At 36.1% G+C, this 27,996-nt stretch overlaps 1 protein-coding gene and 2 long non-coding RNA genes across 3 annotated transcripts; 1 reads left to right on the forward strand and 2 right to left on the reverse strand.

Annotated features, from left to right (window-relative positions):
• Window positions 1–141: 141 nt before the first annotated feature.
• Window positions 142–27,994, reverse strand: LOC146927026 (uncharacterized). The gene is made up of 7 exons (XM_085707005.1): window positions 27,386–27,994; window positions 15,015–16,289; window positions 10,902–11,019; window positions 4,503–7,297; window positions 1,349–1,639; window positions 816–1,222; window positions 142–443 (listed from the first exon to the last, which is right to left on the reverse strand). The coding sequence occupies exons 1-7, from the start codon at window positions 27,992–27,994 to the stop codon at window positions 245–247; spliced, it is 5,694 nt and encodes a 1,897-aa protein (XP_085563131.1). The 3' UTR covers window positions 142–244.
• On the forward strand, window positions 1,663–4,294 carry LOC146927027 (uncharacterized). The gene is made up of 2 exons (XR_015005577.1): window positions 1,663–2,198; window positions 2,859–4,294. It is a non-coding gene; the product is annotated as an uncharacterized LOC146927027 (long non-coding RNA).
• LOC146927028 (uncharacterized) lies at window positions 7,350–9,402 on the reverse strand. Its single transcript, XR_015005578.1, has 2 exons — window positions 9,051–9,402; window positions 7,350–7,648 (listed from the first exon to the last, which is right to left on the reverse strand). It is a non-coding gene; the product is annotated as an uncharacterized LOC146927028 (long non-coding RNA).
• Window positions 27,995–27,996: the final 2 nt, after the last annotated feature.

The raw sequence follows: 27,996 nt of genomic DNA on the forward strand, positions 1-27,996 counted from the left end.
GCATCCCGAAATCGGGCGCCGACTGTGTGGGGGTCGGGCGCCGATTTTCTCTCTTTTTTTTTTTTTTTTTTTGAATTTTTCGATACAAAATCGGCCACCGATTTTGAAGGGTCGGCCGCCGATTTTGACCCTTTTTTTTTTTTAAGAACAGAAATGTAAAAATTATACCTGTTCGAATCCAGTGGGTTGCCTCCCACTCAGCGCTGGTTTAACGTCCTAAGCTTGACGGTCCACTTTTCTTCCTTCAAGTGGAGTGCAGCGGGATAGACTCAGTTGGACGCTCTGACTCTCCCCCATAGTATGGTTTGAGTCTCTGCCCATTCACTTTGAAAGTTCTATCAGAGTCTGGATCCTTCACCTCAATGGCACCGTAGGGATAAACTTTCACCACTTTAAATGGACCGGACCATCTTGATTTCAGCTTCCCAGGAAACAGTCTCAACCTGGAATTAAAAAGTAAAACCAATTGCCCTTCCCAAAATTCCCTATTTTGAATCTTTTTATCATGCCATTTCTTTGTTTTTTCTTTAAAAATTTTGGCATTTTCATAAGCGTAATTCCGGAATTCATCCAACTCATGAAGTTGAAGAATTCTGGATTCACCTGCTTTGGTAAGATCAAAATTCAGGAATTTGGTGGCCCATAATGCTTTGTGTTCAAGTTCCAAAGGTAAGTGACAAGATTTTCCATAGACAATTTGAAAAGGAGACATACCTATCGGAGTTTTGAATGCTGTTCTATATGCCCACAAGGCATCATCAAGCTTTAGTGACCAATCCTTTCGGGACGAGTTCACTGTTTTTTCAAGAATTTGCTTGATTTGCCTATTTGATACTTCCACCTGGCCACTTGTTTGAGGGTGATACGGTGTGGCAATCCGATGATGCACATTGTACTTTTTCAACAATGCCTCCATCTTTCGATTGAGGAAGTGGGTGCCTTCATCACTAATTAACGCTCTAGGTACCCCAAAGCGTGAAAAAATATTTTTCTTAAGAAAGGCAACCACTACTTGAGCATCATTGGTTTGCGTGGCCATTGCTTCTACCCACTTAGAAACGTAGTCCACTGCCACCAAAATGTATATCTTTGAGCATGAGGATGGGAATGGTCCCATGAAATCAATTCCCCATACATCAAAGATTTCCACTTCTAACACAGGATTTTGTGGCATCTCGTTTCTTTTTGAAATATTTCCTGTGCGTTGGCAGCGGTCACATTTCTTAACATAGGTGAAGGCATCTTTGAACAAAGTAGGCCAAAACAGGCCTGATTGTAGGACCTTTGCAGCAGTCCTATCCCCACTAAAGTGTCCCCCATAGCTGGAGTATTGGCAGTGCCACAACACCTTTTCTTGTTCATCTTCGGGGACACACCTTCTTAACAACCCATCAACCCCCCTTTTATACAAAAATGGTTCATCGCACACATACGACTTGCAGTCATGTAGGAATTTCTTACGTTGTTGGGAGTTAAAGTCAAGAGGAATAATCTTACCCACCATGTAGTTCGCAAAGTCCGCGAACCACGGCACCATCGTAACAGCTAAGATGTGCTCATCAGCAAAGAGGTCCTTGATAGGCCTCTCCTCCTCTGTTTCATCCATCTTCTCCAGGCGAGAAAGATGGTCTGTGACACCCTATTTTTTTTATGCATTATTTAGTGTGTTTTTGCGGTATTTTACTCTGAATTAACTGATAATTAAATTCTTTTCTAGAGAGTGAATTTAGGAAAAATAATGTTATATATTAGTACTATAATATTATAACAGGTTATGTTAAAAATTTCGGCTTAAAATTCTACCAAATTTCGGACAGTGATTTGCTCGACTGTATAAATTTTATTACCGAAATAAATAAATAAATATATTTTTGAAACCAGAAAAATATATATGATTGAATTATATTATTAATTATATTATTTATGATTTTTTTTAAAAACAATATTGGATAAGAATGTACAGTATATTGATAAGAATCAGTAACGTGGCTTATTCATTTGGTGAATGGCGTGGCACTATGCATGAATGTTACAGAAGTATAAACATAAGTATATTCCTTACAATCCTTTAGTAAGAAAACGTGGCACTCTTTGCACCACAAAACCTTTCACTTGTTTTCCTATAAATAGGCACTTGCACTCTTTGTAAAATCACAAACCTGCATAGCAATAGCAGAACTAAGGGGACTAAAACAAAGGTGTGATTCTTAGTTCTCTTTTATTTTTTTAAACTACTTTGTTTAATAATCCAAAAACAAACTAGTTCTTTTATTCCTTTGTTTTGTTTGTATTATTTTGTCCAAAAAGTTCTTTCTTGTAACTTAGCTAACCACTAGAAAATAGTTTGGTCTTTCAATAAACTTTTGTTAAAATTAATATTTTACCTATGCCATAGAGAACCAAAACTATAAATCTCACTAGATCTTCACAAATAAAATAAAATGAAATGAGTTATGTTTTAACTTAGCCATATTTTAGTGATGGAGCTGATTAAAATGGAATAGTCATTTTCTTTAAAGATTAGTAACATGAATTTATTTATTAAATTCTTACTACACATTTAGGAGTTTAAACACTTGACTATATTAATTATGTAAATTTAATTAAGTTGCATCTATTGATATATATATATATATATAAACTGAATAAGAAAGAAAGAATAAACTGATATCACCACTTGTATTAACTAGTTCATTGTAGCTATTGGAAAAATTGTCTTTAGAATTTTTTTCAATGTTCATGCTGTTACGTTCCAAATATATAGTTAACTCTATAATTCTTAAATATTTAGCATTTAATAATTAGTGTTTATTACAATGATAGCTAGTTAAGAGATAGTTATTTTGATGAGTAATTAGGTGATTGAAGAAGGTGATTACTCAAGATTTGAAAAGCTCAAAGGTAAGGGGATATACTTTAGAGAACGCCCAAGATATATATGTATATTATCACATGAGATTAAGAAAATTTGTGTATTTAATTGTAGTATTAATCTGTTTTAAATATATATTATTAATGAGCAAATTTGATTATTTATATTATTTATTGAAATGGACAGTAAGTAGAAAGAAGAAATTCTAGAAAACATTCTAAATATTATGCATACATATACATATATTAAGTAATCAGTTAAACGTGGTATTGTAAGTATATATAATATATTTTTCTTAATTTATTTATCTTATAACTAACTCACAGTTATTATTATTAATTTTATTTGAAGAAATTTCTCTTAAGGTACATTTAGGACTTTTGACAATTAAATTGTTAAGTCGATTGTTGATGAAAACAGTTGTGTTGAAGATTTACAAAAATAATAATTTTTGTAAAGAGTAATACAGGTTGTTTCTTATAATACGATAACGTATATAAGACTGAGGATAGGTTCGGTTGGGTCGACTACAGACCTTCTGGGGGTCACAGGCGTTTTGAACTCCTACCAATAGTTAGTGATAGCTTCTCTAACTGGAGGAAATCATAATACCCGACGCAGTGATACCTGACTGTGCAGGACTATCTACAATAAGGTGCAGCGATCGGGCCAGAATGGTTGGAGTAGAGATTATATATCTACTCATTGCAAACAATCATGTTATGGCAGTTGAGACGGCCTTACACTCATAATAGAGGTCTCCATGGAGTAGGTTTAACCAAGATGCTACTAACAAGTCAAAACTATAACCTTTGTATTGATTATGATAAAGTGTTAAGTGATCTTTGTTTTGACTAACTTTGATGTGTGTGGTTGCCATAGATTTTTGTGTTCTCAATTGATTTATATTTTCTTGTGATTATTTAATTTCTATGTGGTTATATTAATTTTTGAAGGATTTTATAGTGAAAGAAATTACATGTATAATTTTGTTATATATTTCTTTATTTAAAAAAATATTACATGTAACTATAAAATATTATGTATCATCATGTAATATTATTAGCATTTAGTTAACCTTGTGTGCGAGTATTTCACCCTTACAATTTGCAGATAATGTCGGGGAAGTCATTGAGTCACTCGGGGAACTGAAGGATTGAGTGTCTGGAGGAAATATGAGATGCAGTTTGGGAATTGGATATGGTGTCCCAAACACTGATATGCACAGGAATAAGTAGGACAACCATAGGAATCAAAAAAACTAGTTATCTCTCCTTATGTTTAATTAGTTTGACTTAAGTATGACGTACTTTAACTTGCAGGTGTTTGTAAAATATCTAACTAACCCTGACAAGCCTGAGTATGTAAGCCTAAGGGCAAGATAATTAACGTCGTGTAGAATATATTGATGCATATTTTATATCCTTGTGTTTTATTTTTATGTTTTACGATCAAGAGCTAAGACTTTTATTTAAAAAAAAAATGCAAGAAAGATATTTATTTAAATTAAATTTTTAGTAACCAAATTAATTTACTAGTAAAAGTAAGATTTATGAACTTAATTCGCTTTAGACACTCAAGTATTAAGACGTAACACCAATTTCTATCGTTACGGAAAATGGGGCGTTACATGGTCAGCCACCGTGTTCTCCGACCCTTTCTTGTCACGGATCTCTAAATCAAATTCCTGTAACAAAAGTATCCACCTAAGTAGCCTTGGCTTAGATTCCTGCTTAGAAAACAAATACCTTAGTGCAGCATGGTCAGTGTAAACAATAACTTTAGACCCTAACAAATAAGATCTAAATTTATCAAAAGCATAAACAACAGCCAGAAGTTCTTTTTCAGTGGTGGCATAATTAAGTTGTGCCGGATTCAAAACATGGCTGGCATAATAGATAACATGCAACAACTTATCTTTTCTTTGACCAAGCACTGCCCCAACAGCTATGTCACTTGCATCACACATAATTTCAAAAGGTAGTGACCAATCAGGTGCAATGACAATAGGGGCAGTGATCAATTTTTGCTTCAAAGTGTTAAAAGCTTTTAAACACTCATCATTGAATTGGAAAGGGATGTCTTTGACAAGCAGGTTAGTGAGGGGTTTTGCTATTTTTGAAAAATCTTTAATGAACCTCCTATAAAAACCTGCATGGCCTAAAAAGCTCCTAATGCCTTTCTCATTAGTGGGAGGAGGAAGTTTTTCTATTACTTCAAGTTTTGCTTGGTCAACCTCTATCCCCTTGTGGGAGATTCGGTGACCCAAAACAATTCCTTCTCTCACCATGAAATGGCATTTTTCCCAGTTTAGGACTAAATTAGTTTTTTGACATCTTTCCAATACAAGAGATAAATTATGCAAACAATTATCAAAAGAAGAGCCAAAGACAGAGAAATCGTCCATAAAAACTTCGATATGTTTTTCAAGCATATCGGAGAATATGGACATAACACACCTTTGAAACGTGGCAGGGGCATTGCATAGCCCAAATGGCATCCTCCTGTAAGCAAATATCCCATAAGGACATGTGAAAGCAGTTTTCTCTTGATCTTCAGGTGCCACCGCAATCTGATTATACCCGGAGTAACCGTCCAAGAAGCAGTAGTACTCATGACCCGCTAACCTCTCAAGCATTTGATCAATGAAAGGTAGTGGGAAGTGATCCTTCTTGGTTGCAGTGTTCAGCCTTCTGTAGTCAATACAAACTCTCCACCCGGTGACTGTACGTGTTGGGATCAGCTCATTCTTCTCATTTGTAACCACGCTAGTCCCACCCTTTTTAGGAACAACTTGGACGGGACTCACCCACGAACTGTCAGAAATGGGATAAATGATACCAGCTTCAAGTAACTTCACCACCTCCTTTCTAATCACCTCTTTCATGGCTGGATTTAGTCTTCGCTGTGGCTGCACCACCGGCTTGAAGTTATCCTCCATCAATATTTTATGCATGCAGAAAGTAGGACTTATGCCTTTCAAATCCTCAATAGACCAACCCAAAGCACCCTTGTACATTCTAAGCACCCTTAACAATTTTTCTTCTTCAAGTTTGCTCAAGTTAGAACTAATAATGGCTGGGTACTTCTCTTTCTCACCAAGGAACACATACTTCAAGTGAGAAGGTAATTGTTTGAGTTCAACTACCGGTGCTTCTTTTGATTTCTCCACAACTTCGTCTTGAGGATGAAGTTCCTCCCACCTAGTAGGGGTGCGACGGTTGTGGGATGGAGAGGCCTCCAACATAGCTAAGACTTCACCTTCTTTAGGATCCTCACTTTCTTGTGCAATTTCTGGTGGCAAGCTTAAGACTCTTTCAAGTATGGCTGGTATCTCTTTTTGGAGTTTTCCTTTCACAAAGGATTTGATCATGTCGACCCTATAACATTTTTCTTTCTCTTCGGGGTGCTTCATAGCTTTAAGAACATTCAACTTCACCACCTCATCAAAGAATTTCAAAGTTAAAGTGCCATCTTCCATGTCAATTAAACACCTTCCGGTTTGCAAGAACGGTCTTCCTAGTATCAAAGGGATATCATCATCTTCTTCCATCTCACGAACAACAAAATCTACCGGGAAGATGAATTTATCAACTTTCACAAGAACATCTTCAACTATGCCATAGGGAAATTTGTAAGATTTATCTGCAAACTGTAGAGTCATCCTTATGTCTCTTACTCTTCCAATGCCCAACTTCTTATAAATAGACAAAGGCATCAAGCTCACACTAGCTCCAAGATCAATCAACGCCTTCTTAAAAGTTCTATCTCCAATGGTACAAGGAATCGTAACACTACCCGGATCTTTTAGCTTCCTTGGGATTTTTCTTTGTAAAACAGCACTACATTGCTCGGTGAGCATCACATCTTCATCATCAATTGTTCTCTTCCTTGAAAGGATGTCCTTCATGAATTTTGCATATGAAGGCATTTGTTGGAGAGCTTCAGCAAATGGGATGTTGATTTGTAGCTTTTTGAACATCTCGATGAATTTTGCAAAGCACTTCTCATCTTTTTCTCTCTTCAACCTTTGAGGATAAGGCAGCTTGATTTGTGGCTTTGGAAGATCATCGTTCTTTTTCTTTTCTGGCTCTTCGACAACATGAGTGTTAACGGCATCACGCACTTCAACCTCCACTTCAATTAGTTCAGGAGATGAGTCACCTTCATCATGTTTAGCTTGAGATGATAGTGATTCATCCCTCTTCATGCTTCTTGTAGTAACCATGTTCACATTTTCATGATCCCTTGGATTGATGACAGTGTTGCTTGGAAGGGTTCCTGGAGCTCTTTGTGTGAGTTGTTGAGCAATTTGCCCAACTTGAGTTTCAAGATTTTTGATTGAAGCCCTTGTATTCTTTTGAGCCTCTCTGGTTTCTTGAGCCAAGGAATTCATGTTGGTAGCCATTGCTGTAACACCCCGTTCTCCCAACAAATTAATATTAATAAATAAAATCAGAGTAATCACACAACGGAGTGTCACACTACTTTTCAAAATTTCATAATAGAAAATTGTCTATTTATTTAAAAACCGACATTTAAATTTTCTTACAAACTGCAGCGGAATAATTCTTTAAAATATAAATTCAACCAAATTCAACATCAATAAAAGTCTTGGCATAAGGCCACAACATAATTCAACTTTATTCTAATAGCAAGTCTTTTCCAAAATATGTGATACATAAAAGAAATGAGAAGACACTTGCGACGATCCCCATCCTAATATGTATCAGAGCCCTAGACACTTGAGCCAATCAACCTACAAGCCATCATTACCTGCACATTACCCACGGTCGAGGCAACATATACGCAGAAGGGGTGAGAAACTTATCCAATAATGATAATATATAATTCATCAAATTAATGAAAATAACAATATATCACAACATGCATCATTAATAATGTATATAAAGAATACATATAACAACAACATAATCATTTTCGGAAACAAGGTACAACAACAACAACAACAACATTATCCACAACGACACCGATAACTCGACAATTCGACAACGACAACAACTCGACAATCCGACAACGACAACAACTCGACAATCCGACAACGACAACAACTCGACAATGCTACAACGACAACAACAACTAATGCATCATGCAGGTGGTACCAATCTACACGCGTTGAATGCTAAGCATTCCAGGGCATAAGCCCCCAACAATTTGGATGGTTAAAGCATCCCAGGGCATAAGCCCCCAACAGGTGAATGATAAACATTCCAGGGCATAAGCCCCCAACGGGTTGAATGATGAACATTCCAGGGCATAAGCCCCCAACAATTGTGAGTATGCAAATGGACTCAACTTGTGTATATCAACATACAACTTCAACAGCGACTGCAACAACAACATATGTGCCTAAAACAATTATGACACACTCCCCAACTTCGACATCAGATGATACAACGACATCAACAACGGAAATCAACAACATAACATATATATAAATCAATTACATTCATCTCAAAGTCTAAAACATCCCCCAAAAGCAATTAAGTTTTGATCAATTGAACATAAGTCAAATATCCATAAACACCTCAACTAAATCCCTAACACTTAAGTTTGAAGTTGGGAAACCAACCATAAGTTTTTGGACTAACTAGAGATTAATTATGCTAAGTTTTCTTAAAATTTTCTGAAGACCCACTTGGACTATTTTCATCATAACTCTAAATCTACAAATAATTTTCTAGTCACTCCAAAGCCATTAGAAAGCTAACTCAATTATCTAAAACTTTTATGTTTACACCTAAAGCTAATTCAAAATAGAAACGGGTGAAAAAGACACAAGAACGCGAAACAGAAAATGCTGTCACTGGACAATTTCGCTAATAGCGAAAATTGAGCTAATAGCGTACCTGTTCCAGAGGGTTTCGCTAATAGCGAATTTCTGGCGAGTTTTTCATCTACTGTTACGATTTTAACACCATTTTCACCCCAAAAACCCATTTTCTGATCCCTTAATCACCCAAAATGAATTAGAACAATGTTTACAGGTTCTATATACAACATAGTAACTAAAACAACATAGAAACATGCATCAAACAACACCATTCATCATATTTTCTTCAATTAACATAAAACTTCTAACCCTAAAACCAAGAACAACAATTCATCAAATTTCAGAATTATATACCATGATTATTGAAAGGAATCCCACCCTTACCTTAATTCAGCAACACCAAACGTCAAGCTACCGCAATCGATTCCTTCCTAGCTCTCTCTTGGCCTCTTCTAGGTTTTCTCTCCAAAACCAGTTTTCTTCTAATGTTTTTACGTGAAAATGTTTCTCTCCCTTTTTCTTTCTTTTACTTCAAAAATATCTCTCTTTTCTTTTCTCACCCAACTCCCTTAATTTCTATTAATTTCCACTTAATTCCCCTTAACCAAAAATAAATACTATTTCTATAATATTTCTATTTCTCATATTATTTCTATCCAATAATAACAACATTCATTTAAATAATACACAACCCCAATATTCATATAATAAATAGCATCATAACATATTTCATATAAAAATCATATAAAACATATATTTCACATAAAATCATATATATATAGCAATTAAGGTCATATAAAAATATTCACACATCTACTAAAATATTAGAATAAAAATGGGGCGTTACAACTCTCCCCAACTTATAGAATTTCGTCCTCGAAATATTACCTCAAGTAAACAAGTCAGGATAAGACTCCTGCATCTTACTCTCCAACTCCCAAGTAAGACTTTCACCAGCTGCTCCTCCCCAAACAACTCTCACTAGAGGTATCTCCTTGCCTCTCAACGTCTTCACCTTACGATCATCGATCCTCAAAGGTAAAGTTTCTACCGTAAGGTTGTCTCTAACTTGCGCATCATCTCTAGGAATGACATGTGAAGGATCCGCTACATACTTCCGAAGTTGTGACACATGAAACACATCATGCAAGTTCGAAAGATGTGGTGGCAAACCAACTCTATAAGCCACCGTGCCAATTTTCTCAGATATCTGATAAGGACCAATAAACTTTGGAGTCAGCTTCTTGGACTTCAATGCACGACCCACACCAGTCATAGGAGTGACTCTCAAGAACACATGGTCACCCTCTTGAAACTCAAGGTCCTTCCTACGCTTGTCATGATAACTCTTCTGTCGACTCCGCGACGCTTTCATATGCTCTCTTATCATCTTGACCTTCTCCGTAGTCTGCTGAACTATTTCAGGCCCTAACACAACACTTTCACCCGACTCAAACCAACATAAAGGAGTCATACACCTTCGACCATATAAAGCTTCGAAAGGTGCCATACCAATACTCGAATGGTAACTATTGTTGTACGTGAACTCTATCAGCGGTAGATGACTATCCCAAGATCCACCTTGCTTAAGCACACACTCCCTCAACAAATCTTCTAATGATTGAATCGTTCTTTCTGACTGACCATCCGTTTGCGGATGATACGCTGAACTCAACTTCAACTGAGAGCCCAAAGCTTCTTGCAAGCTTTTCCAAAATCTCGAAGTGAACCTCGGATCTCTATCCGACACAATACTCGACGGGACACCATGCAACTTCACAATATTATGAATATAAATCTCCGCCAACTGAGCTACTGAATAAGTGATCTTAATCGGAATGAAGTGTGCCGACTTCGTCAATCTATCGACAATAACCCAAATGGCATCATGCCCTCTTTGAGTGTTTGGTAAACTCGTCACAAAGTCCATGGAGATGCTATCCCATTTCCATTCCGGCACATCTAATGGTGTCAACAAACCAGCAGGCTTCTGATGTTCAACTTTCGATTTCTGACAAGTCAAACATGCATAAACAAATTGTGCGACATCACGCTTCAATCCAGACCACCAAAACAGTTTCTTCAAGTCATGATACATCTGTGTAGCTCCCGGATGAATACTCAAGCTACTTCTGTGACTCTCTTCTAAAATCAACTTTTTCAATTCATCATTATCAGGGATACAAATCCTGCCTCGGAATCTCAACACTCCTTGATCATCAACCTGAAAATCACCATCTGCATTCTGATTACTAGCAGTCATCAAATCTACAAATTTCACATCAACTTCCTGTGCTTCCTTGATGCTCTTCAAGAAATCACTATTAATTTTTAACATACCCAACTGTACACTCTGAGGTGCCAATTCACAAACAAGACTCAAGTCTCTAAACTGTTCCAGCAATTCAAATTCTTTCACCATCATAGCCGACATGTGCAATGTTTTCCTACTCAAGGCATCTGCAACCACATTGGCTTTACCCGGATGATAATTCAAACCAAAATCATAATCCTTAAACAACTCTAGCCACCTTCTCTGCCTCATATTCAACTCCATTTGATCAAATAAATATTTCAGACTTTTATGATCACTAAACACTTCAAATCTGGAACCGTCCAAATAGTGTCTCCAAATTTTCAACACAGAAACCACAGCAGCCAACTCTAAATCATGCGTAGGATAGTTCTTCTCATGTATTCTCAACTGCCTCGAAGCATAAACCACTACCTTGCCATCTTGCATAAGCACACCACCTTAGCCCAACTTGGACGCATCACAATATACAACAAAAGGTTCATCTGGCTTTGGTAAAATCAAAATTGGGGCCGTCGTCAATCTTCGCTTCAACTCATTGAAATTACTCTCACACTGAGCATCCCACACAAATGCTTTACCTTTACAGGTCAACTGAGTCAATGGAAGTGCCAACTTCGAAAATCCTTCGATAAATCTTCTTTAATAACCAGCCAAACCAAGAAAACTTCTAATCTCTGTAACTGACTTAGGAGTGTCCCATTGCGATACCGCTTCAACTTTCGACGGGTCAACTGCAATACCACTACCAGAAATAATATGGCCAAGGAAACTTACTTCACTTAACCAGAACTCCCACTTTGACAACTTTGCATACAACTTCTTTTCTTTCAGCACCTGCAAAACAATCTTCAAATGCTCTGCATGCTCCTCTTCAGTCTTAGAATAAATCAAGATATCATCAATAAACACAACAACAAACTTATCCAGAAAAGCATGAAAAATTCTGTTCATATATTCCATGAACACACCAGGTGCATTAGTAACACCGAAAGGCATCACCTTATATTCATAGTGTCCATATCGCATCCTAAACGCCGTCTTCTGCATATCTTCATCCTTCACCTTGATCTGATGGTAACCTGACCTTAAGTCAATCTTGCTAAACACGCGAGCACCCACTAATTGATCCATCAAGTCGTCAATTCTCGGAAGTGGATACCTATTCTTTATCGTCACTTTATTCAGCTGACGGTAATCTATGCACAATCTCATGCTACCATCCTTCTTCTTAACTAGCAACACAGGCGCTCCCCAAGGTGACACACTTGGCCTTATAAACTTCTTATCAAGCAAGTCTTCTAATTGTTTCTTCAACTCTACCAACTCCGAAGCTGACATACGGTAAGGAGCCATCGACACCGGCTTCGTACCCGGCACTAGTTCAATCGAAAATTCAACCTCCCTCTCCGGTGGCACATCCGGAATCTCATTAGGAAAAACTTCAGGAAATTCATTCACAACGGGCAATCTACCAATTATCGACTGATTCTCTACAGACAAATACGCCATCAAAGAAAACATCAAGCTTCCATCATGTTCTAACTGCTTCAGCTTCTTGGTAGATAAAAATTCTGCTCCACTCTCTTCTTCAGCAGAAGAAAAGTACACCGTCTTCCTAAAACAATTAATATGCACATGGTTGTACTCCAACCAGTTCATACTAAGGGTTACACAACAAACAACAAACAGGACAACAAGGACAATACAAAATTGTCACACAACACTACTAGGCTCGACACGACTCTACTAATTGGCCAGACGGACCGACCTGCTCTGATACCAATTGTAACACCCCGTTCTCCCAACAAATTAATATTAATAAATAAAATCAGAGTAATCACACAACGGAGTGTCACACTACTTTTCAAAATTTCATAATAGAAAATTGTCTATTTATTTAAAAAACCGACATTTAAATTTTCTTACAAACTACAGCGGAATAATTCTTTAAAATATAAATTCAACCAAATTCAACATCAATAAAAGTCTTGGCATAAGGCCACAACATAATTCAACTTTATTCTAATAGCAAGTCTTTTCCAAAATATGTGATACATAAAAGAAATGAGAAGACACTCGCGACGATCCCCATCCTAATATGTATCAGAGCCCTAGACACTTGAGCCAATCAACCTACAAGCCATCATTACCTGCACATTACCCACGGTCGAGGCAACATATACGTAGAAGGGGTGAGAAACTTATCCATTAATGATAATATATAATTCATCAAATTAATGAAAATAACAATATATCACAACATGCATCATTAATAATGTATATAAAGAATACATATAACAACAACATAATCATTTTCGGAAACAAGGTACAACAACAACAACAACAACAACAACAACAACATTATCCACAACGACACCGATAACTCGACAATTCGACAACGACAACAACTCGACAATTCGACAACGACAACAACTCGACAATCCGACAACGACAACAACTCGACAATGCTACAACGACAACAACAACTAATGCATCATGCAGGTGGTACCAATCTACGCGCGTTGAATGCTAAGCATTCCAGGGCATAAGCCCCCAACAATTTGGATGGTTAAAGCATCCCAGGGCATAAGCCCCCAACAGGTGAATGATAAACAGTCCAGGGCATAAGCCCCCAACGGGTTGAATGATGAACATTCCAGGGCATAAGCCCCCAACAATTGTGAGTATGCAAATGGACTCAACTTGTGTATATCAACATACAACTTCAACAGCGACTGCAACAACAACATATGTGCCTAAAACAATTATGACACACTCCCCAACTTCGACATCAGATGATACAACGACATCAACAACGGAAATCAACAACATAACATATATATAAATCAATTACATTCATCTCAAAGTCTAAAACATCCCCCAAAAGCAATTAAGTTTTGATCAATTGAACATAAGTCAAATATCCATAAACACCTCAACTAAATCCCTAACACTTAAGTTTGAAGTTGGGAAACCAACCATAAGTTTTTGGACTAACTAGAGATTAATTATGCTAAGTTTTCTTAAAATTTTCTGAAGACCCACTTGGACTATTTTCATCATAACTCTAAATCTACAAATAATTTTCTAGTCACTCCAAAGCCATTAGAAAGCTAACTCAATTATCTAAAACTTTTATGTTTACACCTAAAGCTAATTCAAAATAGAAACGGGTGAAAAAGACACAAGAACGCGAAACAGAAAATGCTGTCACTGGACAATTTCGCTAATAGCGAAAATTGAGCTAATAGCGTACCTGTTCCAGAGGGTTTCGCTAATAGCGAATTTCTGGCAAGTTTTTCATCTACTGTTACGATTTTAACACCATTTTCACCCCAAAAACCCATTTTCTGATCCCTTAATCACCCAAAATGAATTAGAACAATGTTTACAGGTTCTATATACAACATAGTAACTAAAACAACATAGAAACATGCATCAAACAACACCATTCATCATATTTTCTTCAATTAACATAAAACTTCTAACCCTAAAACCAAGAACAACAATTCATCAAATTTCAGAATTATATACCATGATTATTGAAAGGAATCCCACCCTTACCTTAATTCAGCAACACCAAACGTCAAGCTACCGCAATCGATTCCTTCCTAGCTCTCTCTTGGCCTCTTCTAGGTTTTCTCTCCAAAACCAGTTTTCTTCTAATGTTTTTACGTGAAAATGTTTCTCTCCCTTTTTCTTTCTTTTACTTCAAAAATATCTCTCTTTTCTTTTCTCACCCAACTCCCTTAATTTCTATTAATTTCCACTTAATTCCCCTTAACCAAAAATAAATACTATTTCTATAATATTTCTATTTCTCATATTATTTCTATCCAATAATAACAACATTCATTTAAATAATACACAACCCCAATATTCATATAATAAATAGCATCATAACATATTTCATATAAAAATCATATAAAACATATATTTCACATAAAATCATATATATATATATAGCAATTAAGGTCATATAAAAATATTCACACATCTACTAAAATATTAGAATAAAAATGGGGCGTTACAATTGCTTCAATTGCTAACTCCCAATCCGCCTTCTTAGGTGCTTGGTTTGATGAACCTCCTTGATAACCCCCTTGTTGTTGATTTTGAGAACCACCTTGTTGATTTTTCCAAGAGAAATTTGGATGGTTCCTCCAGCCTGGATTATATGTATTTGCAAAAGGGTTATTTCTAACCTGGTTCCCTTGACTGCTGAGGTAGTTCACCATCTCCACTTGGGTTGCATCCATGGGCACATCACAATGCATAGTGAAATGAGGGCCAGCGCACCAATCACATTTGACAGTGTTCATTTGATTCACCAGAGCAACTTGGGGTTGAGCTAAGTTAAGTGCTGCCATTTTCTTTGACACTTCAGCAGCTACTGCATCTTGAATCTGCTTACCAGTTAGTATGCTTTGAACATTTTTGAGCTCAAGTTGATTCAGATCTATGAGTCCTCCCCTTGTACGACCAATTCTATCATACATCTCCATTTGTTCATTAAGTGCAACAGCTTCAATGATTTTGATTATTTGAGAGGCGGTTTTGAAATTTATGGAACCACCGGAAGCTGTGTCGCGGACTTGTCTAGTAGCCAGCCGTAGACCATTACAGAAAATCTGCATTTGAACTGTAGTATCATAGTTGTGCTCGGGACATGCTGAGAGTAACTTCTTGTACCTTTTATAAGCTTCTCCCAAGGACTCTCCCTCTTTCTGTTGGAAGCTGGAAATGTCTTGTCGCCTCCTCACAAATAGAGCTGTAGGAAAGAATTGCTCCAAGAACTTATCTTCCATCTCATTCCAAGTTGTTATGCTACCAGCCGGTAAGGAATCAAACCACTCATATGCATCATCAGTTAAAGTGAACGGGAACAGTCTCAATCTTTTTGCTTCCTCAGAGTGCCCTTGTACCTTAGCTGTCTCACAAAGTATCAAGAAACTCTTCAAGTGCTTGTTGGCATCTTCATTGTACTTCCCCGCATACTGATTCTCCTTCAACTCCCGCAACAGACCGGGATTGATCTCAAACTTGTTTACCGTCACAGGCTGATTAGTGATGGTCAGCCTGTTTCGGTTTCTGTCACGGGCCCCATAGTCTCCTAGAAGTCTTTCTTCAGGTGGTGGCGGTGGTGGCTGTTGTCCCTCCGCCATCTCTTCGTCTAACTGCTCGTCCGTGTCAACCTCTACTCCGCTGGTCCCTTCCTTTTCTCGAAGTTTTCGGAGTTTTGTTTCTTTCCGGATTGCTCGGCAGTACTTTTCAACTTCTGGAATAAAGGTAAGTTCAGCTGAGGGCTGGCCTCGCATACAAGGTTAGACAATGAGTGAGTAATAATTTTAAAAACAAAAATAAAAACAATAATTTTGTTGCAGAGCAAAAAATTTCAATTAAGAAAATAAAATTCAATAGTGATTTGGCGATCCCCGGCAACGGCGCCAAAAACTTGATGGCGTATTTCGCAAGTGTACGAAATCGTTCAAGTAGTAAATTTAAATCGGTAAGACCGAGTGTCGAACTCGAGGATCGCGTTATACGTTTGAATTGTATTTAGAACTCAATTGAACAAAAGGTTACGAAGTTGGTTTGTTTTATGCAATATTGAAAATTAAGCAAAGTAAAATGATTCAAGATTAATGGGAGAAAAGATGCTAGGGATGAATTTCGCTAGATGACCATGAAAAGCTAATAACTTAGTCTCAACTATTGAATCGACTCATATGATTGTTACCGAATTATCTAATTTATTCTTGCCCTAATTCCTTAGTGACAAAAACTTTAAACCTAAACTAAAGACCTAATTCCTTAGTGAATTTGAAGATTAGGGTTAAGCATTAACGAACAAGAATTCTCTTAATGATTCCAAGGGTTTGTATCTATTCCTAGATTACAAAGGCAAGGATCTCTTATTTCAAAGCGTTTATCAATTCCACTTCCGTATCACAAAATAAACCGTAAATCAATTTAAAGGCGGCCGACACAATAAAAAGCATTAAGAACGGAAATAAGAGAAACAATCATATGAATTTCAATCAATAATATAAAATAGGTCATAACAAACATGTTCATCTAGGTCTATTCATCCCCAACAAAGGAGGGTTTAGTTACACATAATTGAGCAATAAACAATAAAAGAAGAATTACAAGATGAATTCATGAATAAACCTTGTTAAAACTCCTTCAATGATGTTCCAAGTTGCTCCAAATCGCTCTCCTATGTGTTTCTAGGCCTTTTGATCTCCAAAAATCGTGATCCCCTCTTCAGAAACACCTCTTTTCTATTTATAAGAAGCTAAAAATCGGCCACCGTGCTCCAGAAATCGGTGGCCGATTTTCCAAAACGCGTGCCAGAAGTGCCAAAATCGGTGGCCGATTTTCTCTTATCGGTGGCCGATTTTTTTCGAAGCTGATGGCCTAAAACTGCAGCAAAAATCGGTGGCCGATTTTCAATTTTCAAAATCTTCATTTTCTTTCCTTTTGTAGCTTGTAACTCCATGCATTGCAATGAATATGACCCAAAATGACATAAAAATGCCTAAGAAAAACTAGGATGACAGAGTGTCATCAGCTATCATCAAGAGTCTCATCTATCCGATGTGGGACTCTTAACATACCCCCTCACGCTCAGGACAGGACATCTAAAGCATGGACATAAATGGTGGGTGGCCTGATAATGGAAACCTGATAGCAGGTAAAATCCAAGCAAGTTTTCTTGTAGTTACTTTAAGTTTTTATTTATGTTTGAACCAAAATTTTCCCTTTTGAAAGAGCAGGATGGAACAAAACGTGACAAGGAAACCATAGATTTCTTTACCAATAGGATTAATTAATTAGTTTGCTTTATAAGGTAACTCCAATACTTTATTGGAATGTTTTGAACCAAGTTAATATAAACTGCTATGTCATAACTACCTTGTTTCTATATGTCAGGTGAGATCTCTTAAAATGAGTGGCTTTGTGCACTGATCTCTTAAAAAAATTAATTTCTTAGTTTAGTTACAGAGTAGAGTTCTTCCTTCTAAGTTTTCTACTTTTAAGTGCAAGAAACAAGAAAAAAAATTATTAATTCAACCTTGATCAAAAAAATAAAATTTTTGCAAACATAGATTTCTATAACTTAACATGATTTTAGTTTTTCTATAAAAAAAAAAAAAAGAGAAGTAAAAAAGAAATTAGGCATCTCAAACAGTTTTCGTTGCATTATTTTGATTTTTTTTTTCAAGAAGTCATAATGGAATATATTAAATCACCATAAGCGGTTCATCTCGTACAAGACGCGCAAAGAGAACCACCCAAACACATTACAAAGTTAAAGATCACCATGAAATAGTAACGATAAAAAGAAGATTACACCATAACACCCATACAAGATAAAGGGTGCCGCCACCAATCATGATAACTGAAGGCGAAAGAGTGCTTATTGACCTTTAACCACAAGAAAGACAAGTAGTTTAACCTTGTCTGCTATGTGAACTGAATCCAAACCCTTCTAATTAAAAATCCTATTGTTCATTTCCTTCCCAAATAACCCATCTTCTTTGGTTTTTGTCTTGAGAAGATAAACAATAGTACCGCTCAATCCTCAATTCTTATTAGCAATTGGCAAATATAGAACTTAAATTAGCATCAAATTATTTTTGTTAGTTCTATCTACTTCTTTTCATTTTGATCTATATGATTGGAAAATGGATGTTGGCCTAAATAAATTTTATTGTTGTATGAACTAACAACTAAATTATACAATGTTAAAAACTCAAAGTAAGTTCATGTATTATTATCCAAAATAAGAATTTGTAAAAAATTAAAGTTAGTGATTGTGTTAGTTCATCCATTTTAAAAATTAAAACAACTTCAATTCTCAATCGTATCTTCCCAATATTTTTTTTTAATATATAAAATTTAGAAGAAGTCATAAGTAAGTTAAATGATGAGACTATGAATTAAACCACTTATCACCACAGCCACTGGAACTCTGATCCAACCTGCAAGATTTCATTTTTACAACCAACAAACAAAACAGATACAACTTACAAAGAACCTGAAATCAAATTAATGAATATGCATATTAGATACATAGATATGCAACTTGAGGATGTGTTGTTACGATTTTTTTTCTGATTCTGAGAATAGGTGAATTGGAAGAGAGTGAGGAAGACTCCAGTTCATTGATGATTACTCCATTGAGAACGTCGTTGCCGCACTTCTTGATAGCGCCCTCATCATCTATGTCTAATGTTGTTGCGTTTTCGGTTAATCCACATTGTGATTCTACAACTTATAATCTGCAATCATTCATCAAGAATTCGGATCAAACACTGAAGTGAACGGTTTAGAATCAGGAAAAGGATGATTAAGCCCACTCCATGATAAAAATTTAGTAACATTAATAATGTCACACGCATTAGCCTCCTTATGCGTAAAAATGATATCATTCATTGATTTCGAAATGGACTAAACGGTTGCTAACTATATAAAGTTGGTTCTTTGACGAATCACCCAACAAGTCATGAAAAGACCATCAAATTAATGGACATGGTCCAATCCCTTATTAGGAAAAACACTAGGTGTATCAAGAGAAATAAGCCCGAAGCAAATAATCAAGAAATAAATATAAATCTAAGAAACACAATCCTGACGGTCGATATTTAAAATTCCATGACAATATAAATTATCCTTAGAAGATAATTGGTTGTTTAATAATCCAGAATCAAATAAAGAAACCCTCACCGAAATTATAAAAGAAACCTTCACTAGAATTATAGGATTTAAAATAAAAGCTTGCAACAGAGGTAACACTGCGCAATCAACTATCGCCTCACACAACAACTGGTAAGCTTGCTTAATTGAATCATCACCTCTATGAAGGTTGTTCCAAGACCACTCATCATCAACTTAAACCTACACTCATCCAGCACCACCACCCTTCAACACCCTCTCTATCCAACCTAATAATAGCAACAACACGGATTTGTCAGTAAATAAACTAAACAACCTACAAAAGTATAGGAATTCCTATACTTTTATTCCCAAGAAAATGAGTGGAGATAAAACATTCTCATAAAGGTGGGAAGGAAGTTTAAGTAATCACTTAAGAGCATCTTCGGTTGTTCTTTTATTAAGATGTAGTTAAAGTCCTCATGCGTACACATCACTTATTCAATCAAATTTGAAGGGTAATGTATAATAAGCATCCATTCACTAATATGTGGGTCTCACTAATAATTAAGTGGGTCACACTAATAATTTTACATTAGTACATTTAAAAAATGTGGGTCTCACTAATAATTTTACATTAGTACATTTCAAAAACTATTAATATGTTTGCGCAACATTTTTTATTAAATATGAGGAAAGTAGTAGAGTATGAAATGGTGTCATTTTTATGCAAAAGAGAGACAATGCTTGTATAAGTCTTGCATCTAAATAGCATTGCTGAAGGAAAAATAATGTTTTGTTCTCTAAAAGCAGTGGAGTATGTTAACTTTGGCCATTTCTATTTCTATGTTTCAAACTAGGAAAAAAAAACTAATTAAAAATTAATGAGTTACACATGAGTTTTAAGACTTTAGATCCTCAGAAGAAACATCAAAATGAATTCACCTTGTGACCCAAATAGTGCTACAATAAGTTACAACTTTAAGTCTTAACATTTTACTCAACAAATAAAGGATATATTCATTGTGGAGAAAAAATTAACACATCTACGTTGTTTAAAGCAGAACATTCGCAGATTGAAAAGCGTGGATAGTTAAGGGTACTGTTTTGCAATAAATTAAAGAGCTTTGAGCTTTGACCAAAGTAATGTCACGAAAAAAAACTCACATAAATCTTCATGAGTAAACTTTAGCTGATTAAATTCATCTTGTATATCTATGTAGTCCAATTGTGTCTGAATCTTACTTGCAATTACAGATAAGATGCAGTTATTTGTGTTCACAAATTATGATGCAAAATTTATGTGTGATCAAAATCGATGATGACATTCGCATATCAAGATTCAAAATAAATAAAGTTGTGGTGTTTGTATGGAAGCTTTGATGGTGGTATTGACATGCATGGCAGCCATTATCCGTGGTGTCTAAATGTTACATGCATTTCTATAGAAGAATCTATATCTTTCTCTATCTATCTATATAAAACATATACACGCAAATAGAAAGTATAATTTTCAGTATTTGATTATCCCAAAATAAGAGGACTATGAATATTATATAACTACTTGAATTCAAAAAAATTATCAGGATCAGAAAGTACCTTGATGAGAACCCCATCCAATCCAGTTGAAAATGTTGCATTCCTAACAATTAGAATTTTGAGATTCTTGATTTTCTCAAACTTAGGGATAATCACTCACAAGGTTTTACCATCCTTTCAAACAGGACCGATGGAACAAACATCCAGTAAATGTGAGTTTTAAATGCAGGTTAGAGCAATATAAAGCATAAAATATCATTCCTTTTTAATTCCATAACCACAATATGGAGTCTATAGGTCATAGGGCTACCCTGTTGAGTGATTCTCATTAGCTATAAAACATCGATTGCTTTTACAATTTAATGATATGGCGACAAGACAACAAAAAACTAAAATTGGAAGTTATCTGATGTGTGTCTATTTCATTTCACCATTTACAAGCAATGAATGAATAATTTATCATCCAAAAGATAATATGAAAAGAAGAAATAAAATTAGGATTCCAACTAATTCATAACCAACTTTCTCAAATTTTTGCTGCCTTATTATTAGATTTCTAGTTTAATCAAGAAAAGAAAAGCTCTTAAGTATTTACCATACAAGCTGTGCAATGACAGAATGAACCATTTGCATTAAACTACTGTTTTATTCTAGCTTTAAAAGAATGCCTCCTCTAGTAGTTAATTTAAACATGGATTGCACATGAGTAAAAAATCTTCCCAGTGAATATTTGCATTATACGTTAAATGAAGTGTTAAGACTTCAACTTGTAATTGCAACACTATTTAGGATCATGGGGTGATTTAAATGTTTCTTATAATATAAAAGTCTTATGAATTCATGTATAGTTGCTCATTAATTTGAAATTAGTTTTCTTAATCATTCCTGGTGGAAAACGGAGAAATGGCAAGAGCTTAAGTAAAAATTATAGAGCAAAACCTTCTTTATCCTTCAACATGCATAAACTCATAATATTAATATACCATATGAAACAATTTCAAGTGGTGACAATAACATAAATTTAGAATGCAATCCAGTTACACATGCATAAATAAAATTGAACCATACAAACAAAGAAACAAAGCTGTCAATATTTCCGCCAATAACATAAACATTTCATGACATAGCAGTGTATTTCACAACCTCATTGTTCTTGTTTGTGCCATCTTCCTAAACATGCTCATCGTCATCGGAGAGTGAAAGTAGAGACTTTGTATACACGACAACTTCGGATGGACGGCTACAGAAGGAGTGATGCCCTAAAAACCGTCCTTTGTCATTATACTTCACCAATCTAGTACTGTTGGAACATTGGTGTGAAGTTGGAAAGAAATTGGAAGGTTGGAAGATTAAACACTAAATAATTAACCTTTGATCTAGTGTTGTGTGAATTAAAAAAAATAGAATGTGGGGGTCCCACATAAAATAGAACACACAGATTAGTAGTGTTTAAATTGCGGTATTTAATTTTAAATACCTGATAATGATGAAAATAATAATAATTATTATTTTTTATTTATGAATATCACTTCCCATAATTTTAGGTTATGTTTGTTGTGATAAGATTGAGAATCCAACTGAATTTCCTATCTTTCCTTCGTTAGTGGATTTGTTTCTTTTTGAACTTATCCGATTAGTTTGTTACTTGAGCTGATCTGTGAGTTGCTTAATTTTTAAGTTTACTTAATTCTTAAGTTTCTCCAAATTAGTTACAAATTCTCCCTATAAAAGGAGAGCTCACCTAGTTCAAAAAAAACACACCAAAGAGTTTCATTGAGTTGTCGGGAACTCTTTCTCTCTTCTCCCTTTCTGACTTGTGTTGACGAGTCTTTCTTCTCTTCATCTCCTTTTTCTGTACCTTCGGATTTAAGAGTGTTCTTAAGAGCATAGTACCTTTTCGGTTTAATGTCCCTTCGGAATTAAGAATGGTCTTAAAACATAGTCCCTTCGATAATATAAGTCCCTTCAAAATAAAGAGTACTATTAAGATCATACTCCCTTTTGGAAATAATAATGTCCCGTCGGAATTAAGAATGAATGATCTTAATGGTATATAAAATATTTCAATATTTTTCTATTTGAGGAGAAATGGTGGTATCACCATATTTGACAGGTCGTAGTGCCATATTGATGTTTTGGAGAAATTAAAGTTTGAATAGTGGCATCATACAACATGGAGGTCGTGCTTCCCGTGGAGGTCGAAGTCCCGCCGATAGGAGTTCTGCCAAAGTCCAAACTTGATTGAACTTAAAATACAGGACGACCTTGTACAACTATGTCAAAAGAGGTTGAAACAAACTTCCAACGAGAAGGTTCGCCACCGTGAAATACAAGAAAGAGACTGTGCCCAAAGAGGTATTATCATCCCAACCAGACTCCAGGGGCAAGTGGACGTCTAACTATAAAGGCCTATGTGCGATGACTCTTGTGACTACGGATGGTGACAAACTCCACGTCCGATGAAGGCCGATGCAGTCAAGAAATACTCTATCAAAAAAATATAAGCTCGATAAGTCGCAAACCTAATAAGGCGGTTTAGCCAAAAATGAGCGTCTCGGTGAACTGAAAACCCGAAAGGGCTGTCCAGACAAAAATTAGAGACATGAACAAATATGATTATCCTGATAGATTAAAAGCCCGAGAGGGCGATCTATGCAAAAGTTAAGGATCATGACAAAAAATAACTGCATCAGTCAGGCACCATCCACTTGGAGTAACCAACTATCAAAAGACCTCCGATTCGAATCATCTGCAGATCAAAGACTCAGAACAGGGGAATTCAAAGTTGTCAGGAAGTATAACGGTTATTGTGTTCAATGTACCCTTCCCATTATATTCACCATTTTTCAAAAAAATTTCAAAGATCCGTGGAGCCATGCCATTGGCAGGCCACCATTCAATTCATCAAATTTGAGCCTGTACCCATTTATTTGGAACTCTCATTTATTCTATTTGCAAAATTTCTTCTATTTTTGATGACAATACTTGAAGCAAAATTTTCTAAAAAAATACAAAACTTTTTTTTTTACATCTTTTAGTGTGAACAACAAACACGCTCTCTTTGAACTCGCGAGTAGGTGAAGCGTACATCAGCATCCGCCTCGAGAACTGTTACACTGCAGAAAAGAAACATGGCTAAGCATTATGGAGAGGACCTCTTCTTTGAGCAAGATGCAGACATAATTCAAAAATACAAAAAGAAATACAAAAAAAATAAAAGTTCGCTAAGCTGAAAACCTGAAAAGGCGGTTTAGGCAATAGAGAACGTCCTGGTGGACTGAAAACCCGAAAGGGCAGTCCAGGCAAAAATTAGGGACATAAAAAAGGAATCTATTCCTGGTGGACTGAAAACCCGAAAGGGCGGTCCAGGAAAAAGTTAGGGATTTTCAAAGAAAAATGTTTGTTGAAGCATACCGACGGAAGTACACTCTGCGCTGGTTTACAAATGGCAATTTCTGCCAACTCCGGATTAAACAACGGATCATTCTCCCCAGGTGATAAGGCCAAACCGCAAGTGCACGGCCTATCGAAGTAATAGTAGTAAGTAGAGTTATCGTTCCGCTAGGGAGTTGTTCTACTTAATTAACTTTTAGTGAATGATTAGAGGAGAGAAAGTTAATAAAAGATAGTTGATTGCTGAAGGTAAAAACAATAATAATAAAGGGCCTTAGGATCATTGGTTCATCATAATGACTAATCCTTCACTAGACAAAATCTAAACATCTAATTTCATGATTTACACACTAATTTCTAAAGACCGGTTTCCCTTAGCCCCTCACCTTTCCGATGAAAGTCCAGTAAGAGTTTACTTCTAGTAACCAAGCCTATTTCACTGACATGATTACTAGAAGATGCATAGAGGATTGAAACTACTCTTTGTCTCAATAATTGCAAAGACTATTTCACTGTTTTGCAATTATTGTCTAGATTCACTTGTTCCAACATCAAGACTCCGCTCTCGCTTTATGAATTGATGTTTGCGATGATGGATTAACGATTATCAAACCCTCCGCTTTCGCTTCCACATTTTGATAATTGTTAATCCACGTTAAGACGGTGAATCTAGATTAGAAATTAGGGTTACATAGAAATTAGGGTTTAGACATGTTTTGTTTAGGATTGAGTCATTAGACTCCCCAACAATCCCAAGACGAAGAAGTCTACTCACTCATGTTCATCGTAGACATGGGGGAAGAAGAGAGAAAATAACAGTAAAGTAAATTGCAAAGAAAGTAAAAGGGAAAATAAAGACTTTTATTAAAATAGCAATTGAAATAAACAAAGTAAAGGATTATTGTTTATGGTGGAGAGCTACTCTATTTATAGCTTTACATCTGACTTAGAAACTAAGCAACTAAAAGGATAAAACGGTAAATTTGCAACAGGGTAACTTGGGCTTGAAGAAAAGCAGCAAAACAGGTCCTGGAGACGGGCACGACCGTGCCACATGTTGGCACGGGCCGTGCCAAGCTTCTGACTTTGGGGGAACATATTTTTGTCTCGTATCTTCGTATTCTTGCGCTGTATTTGTTCCAGTCCTCTTTCTTTTGCTCCAAGGCACCTTCCACCATATATTTATTCCTAAAATAAAATAAAACACAATTTGAAGTAAAATATTCTAAACTAAAATAAAATGCAATAAAATCAAATCAAATCTAAAATAAAACTAAACTAAATAAGGCAATAAATAAGACTATCTATGACTCATCAAACTCCCCCACACTTGAATCTTTGCTTGTCCTCAAGCAAAAGGCAGCAAACATAGCAGCAACAAAAGATTTGATTATGGCAATATTAAGAACAAATGTCTCAAAAGAAAGGCTTTGCTTCAAGTACACTAATTACAACTTCAAACACTTCTCATGAACCTATTACACCCAACATCAAGTCTCAAGTGAGTGTGTGTGTGCAGTCCAACCCTTTTCTTGCTCCTGTATAAGACAGATATTATGAGGAATAGGTTCTATCCCTAGTGCTAAAGTAACCGAGAAAAATCCTTTCTTCATTTCATATAAGAGTGATGGGAATTTAAGTTAAGATTAATTTAACAATTAAGCACAAGGGGCTGCAGATGCTTAGGGGCTATCTATCCTCGTAGGAAGTCTTCTCGGATGTAATTGTCCTTTCCCCCTAGATTCAAAATCACCCTAAACAGTGTTGCAAAATTATTATTTGTTTCATCTCCGCGTAGGAAGTCTTTTTGGATGTAATTGTCCTTTCCCCCTAGCATTGATGAATTTGTTTCACTTTAAGTTCAAATTAAGGAGTCACCACCACAATTAGGAAGTTAGGATGTAATTGTCCTTTCCCCCACATGTTGGTGTCATTCTCCCGCCCCATTTAACATTAACAAATTAAAAAGAATATAACAATTAAGAACAATTTGATTAATTTTCCCACACAAACTTATACTACTTTTACTCTTAAGACTTTAAAGGGTCTAAGTTAACACCAAAGATAGAACGTGTTCCTTAAAATACCTATTCATACATTTGCTCAAGGATTGCAACCGGGTGCTTTTCTCATTGGAGAATTTTTCACAATAAAACAAGACATGGGTATAGCAAGAACATAAGAAACACAAGAAACTACTTTCATGTACAAGAAGCAACCTTTAAAGAAGAGACAAAACAAAAAATTTCATGTCATATTTACATTAAAAACAAGTTACTAGTCATGCCTTTCACTATAAAAACAAAACAAAAGAATAAAGTTCAAGGGAGTTTGGGAACACTACGACTCTAAACACTTTATTAGCCCCCCCCCCCCCCCCCCCCCCCACACTTAGGGGAAGCATTGTCCTCAATGATTCAAAAGAAAAAGAAATTAAAGGAAGAAGAAGAAGAAGAAGTAGAAGGAGAAGAAAGAAGGAGATGAGCAGAAGAAGAATGAGAGAGATAGGAAGAGGAAAGCTCACATTTGTTTATTGAGGTCCGTAAGGAGGACCTTGAAGTTGGAGGTGTTGCATCATCCGACGGAGCATCTCATTATTTTCATCATTGACACGGTTGCCCCTTTGAACTTCATTGCGAAGGCCGGAGATTTCAACACCTTGCCTTTGTTGCTCGGTGCTCATCCTCTCGATTTCATTGTGAATCCATGTCCATCTTTGATTTTCATTAAGCTCACCGGTTTCATGGCCATGGTGCCCCTCTTGGTGCAAGTTAACACCTTCTCCTTCGTCATGTTGCTCATGTACCTGTTCATTATCAACATACAACCAATTCTCCTCCACCGCGGTGTTAGTCCGAGATGGGTTAGGAAGCAAAAATAGAATAGGCACATTGAGTTTAAGGGCATATTGCATGGGTGGATGATGTGTAATGAATTTCATAGAGATTAATGTCTCTATGTTAAGCCTATTGTTGCCCTGAATTTCATTTATCCCCTCCTCCTCGCTCACTCCAAACTTCCTAGCAATAAACGTGATAACACCTCCCACCACTATGTCAGCTACAAGATTAGGCTTAGTTCCTATTGATGCGAGGTAGTCAAGTATGTAAAAACAAGTATTCACGGGATTATTAGTAAGCATAGCCCAAAGCATAAAGATTTCATCCGTCCTACATGTTCCTACTTCTTTCCTACCCCAAATGGTACAAGCCATTACTCTCTGAAGGTACCTAAGGACTGGGTTGTGGATGTTACTAGCCTTGTTGGATCGTGGAACATATTGGTTTCTACCGGTGATGCGTGTCCAAAAGCTAGCAGGGTTATAGTCGTCCGGCTTTAGAACTTGATTCCAAGAGTCATGGATGAACCCCGCATTTGCGAAGCCCATTTCATTGCAAAAATTTTCAAGTGACATCT

Source organism: Medicago sativa, chromosome 4 (assembly GCF_051527215.1).
Source record: "Medicago sativa cultivar Bolivia chromosome 4, Bolivia_mono, whole genome shotgun sequence".
Classification (NCBI taxonomy): domain Eukaryota; kingdom Viridiplantae; phylum Streptophyta; class Magnoliopsida; order Fabales; family Fabaceae; genus Medicago; species Medicago sativa.

Excerpts from the sequence above, each read along its gene's own strand:
- LOC146927026 (XM_085707005.1), bottom strand. The coding sequence starts at position 27,994 with ATGTCACTTGAAAATTTTTGCAATGAAATGGGCTTCGCAAATGCGGGG. Across the intron at positions 16,290-27,385 it reads TGTATGTTGATAATGAACAG|CCCTCAGCTGAACTTACCTT; the intron begins GTACATGAGCAA and ends ATGCGAGGCCAG. Across the intron at positions 444-815 it reads GTATCAAATAGGCAAATCAA|GTTGAGACTGTTTCCTGGGA; the intron begins GCAAATTCTTGA and ends TTTTAATTCCAG.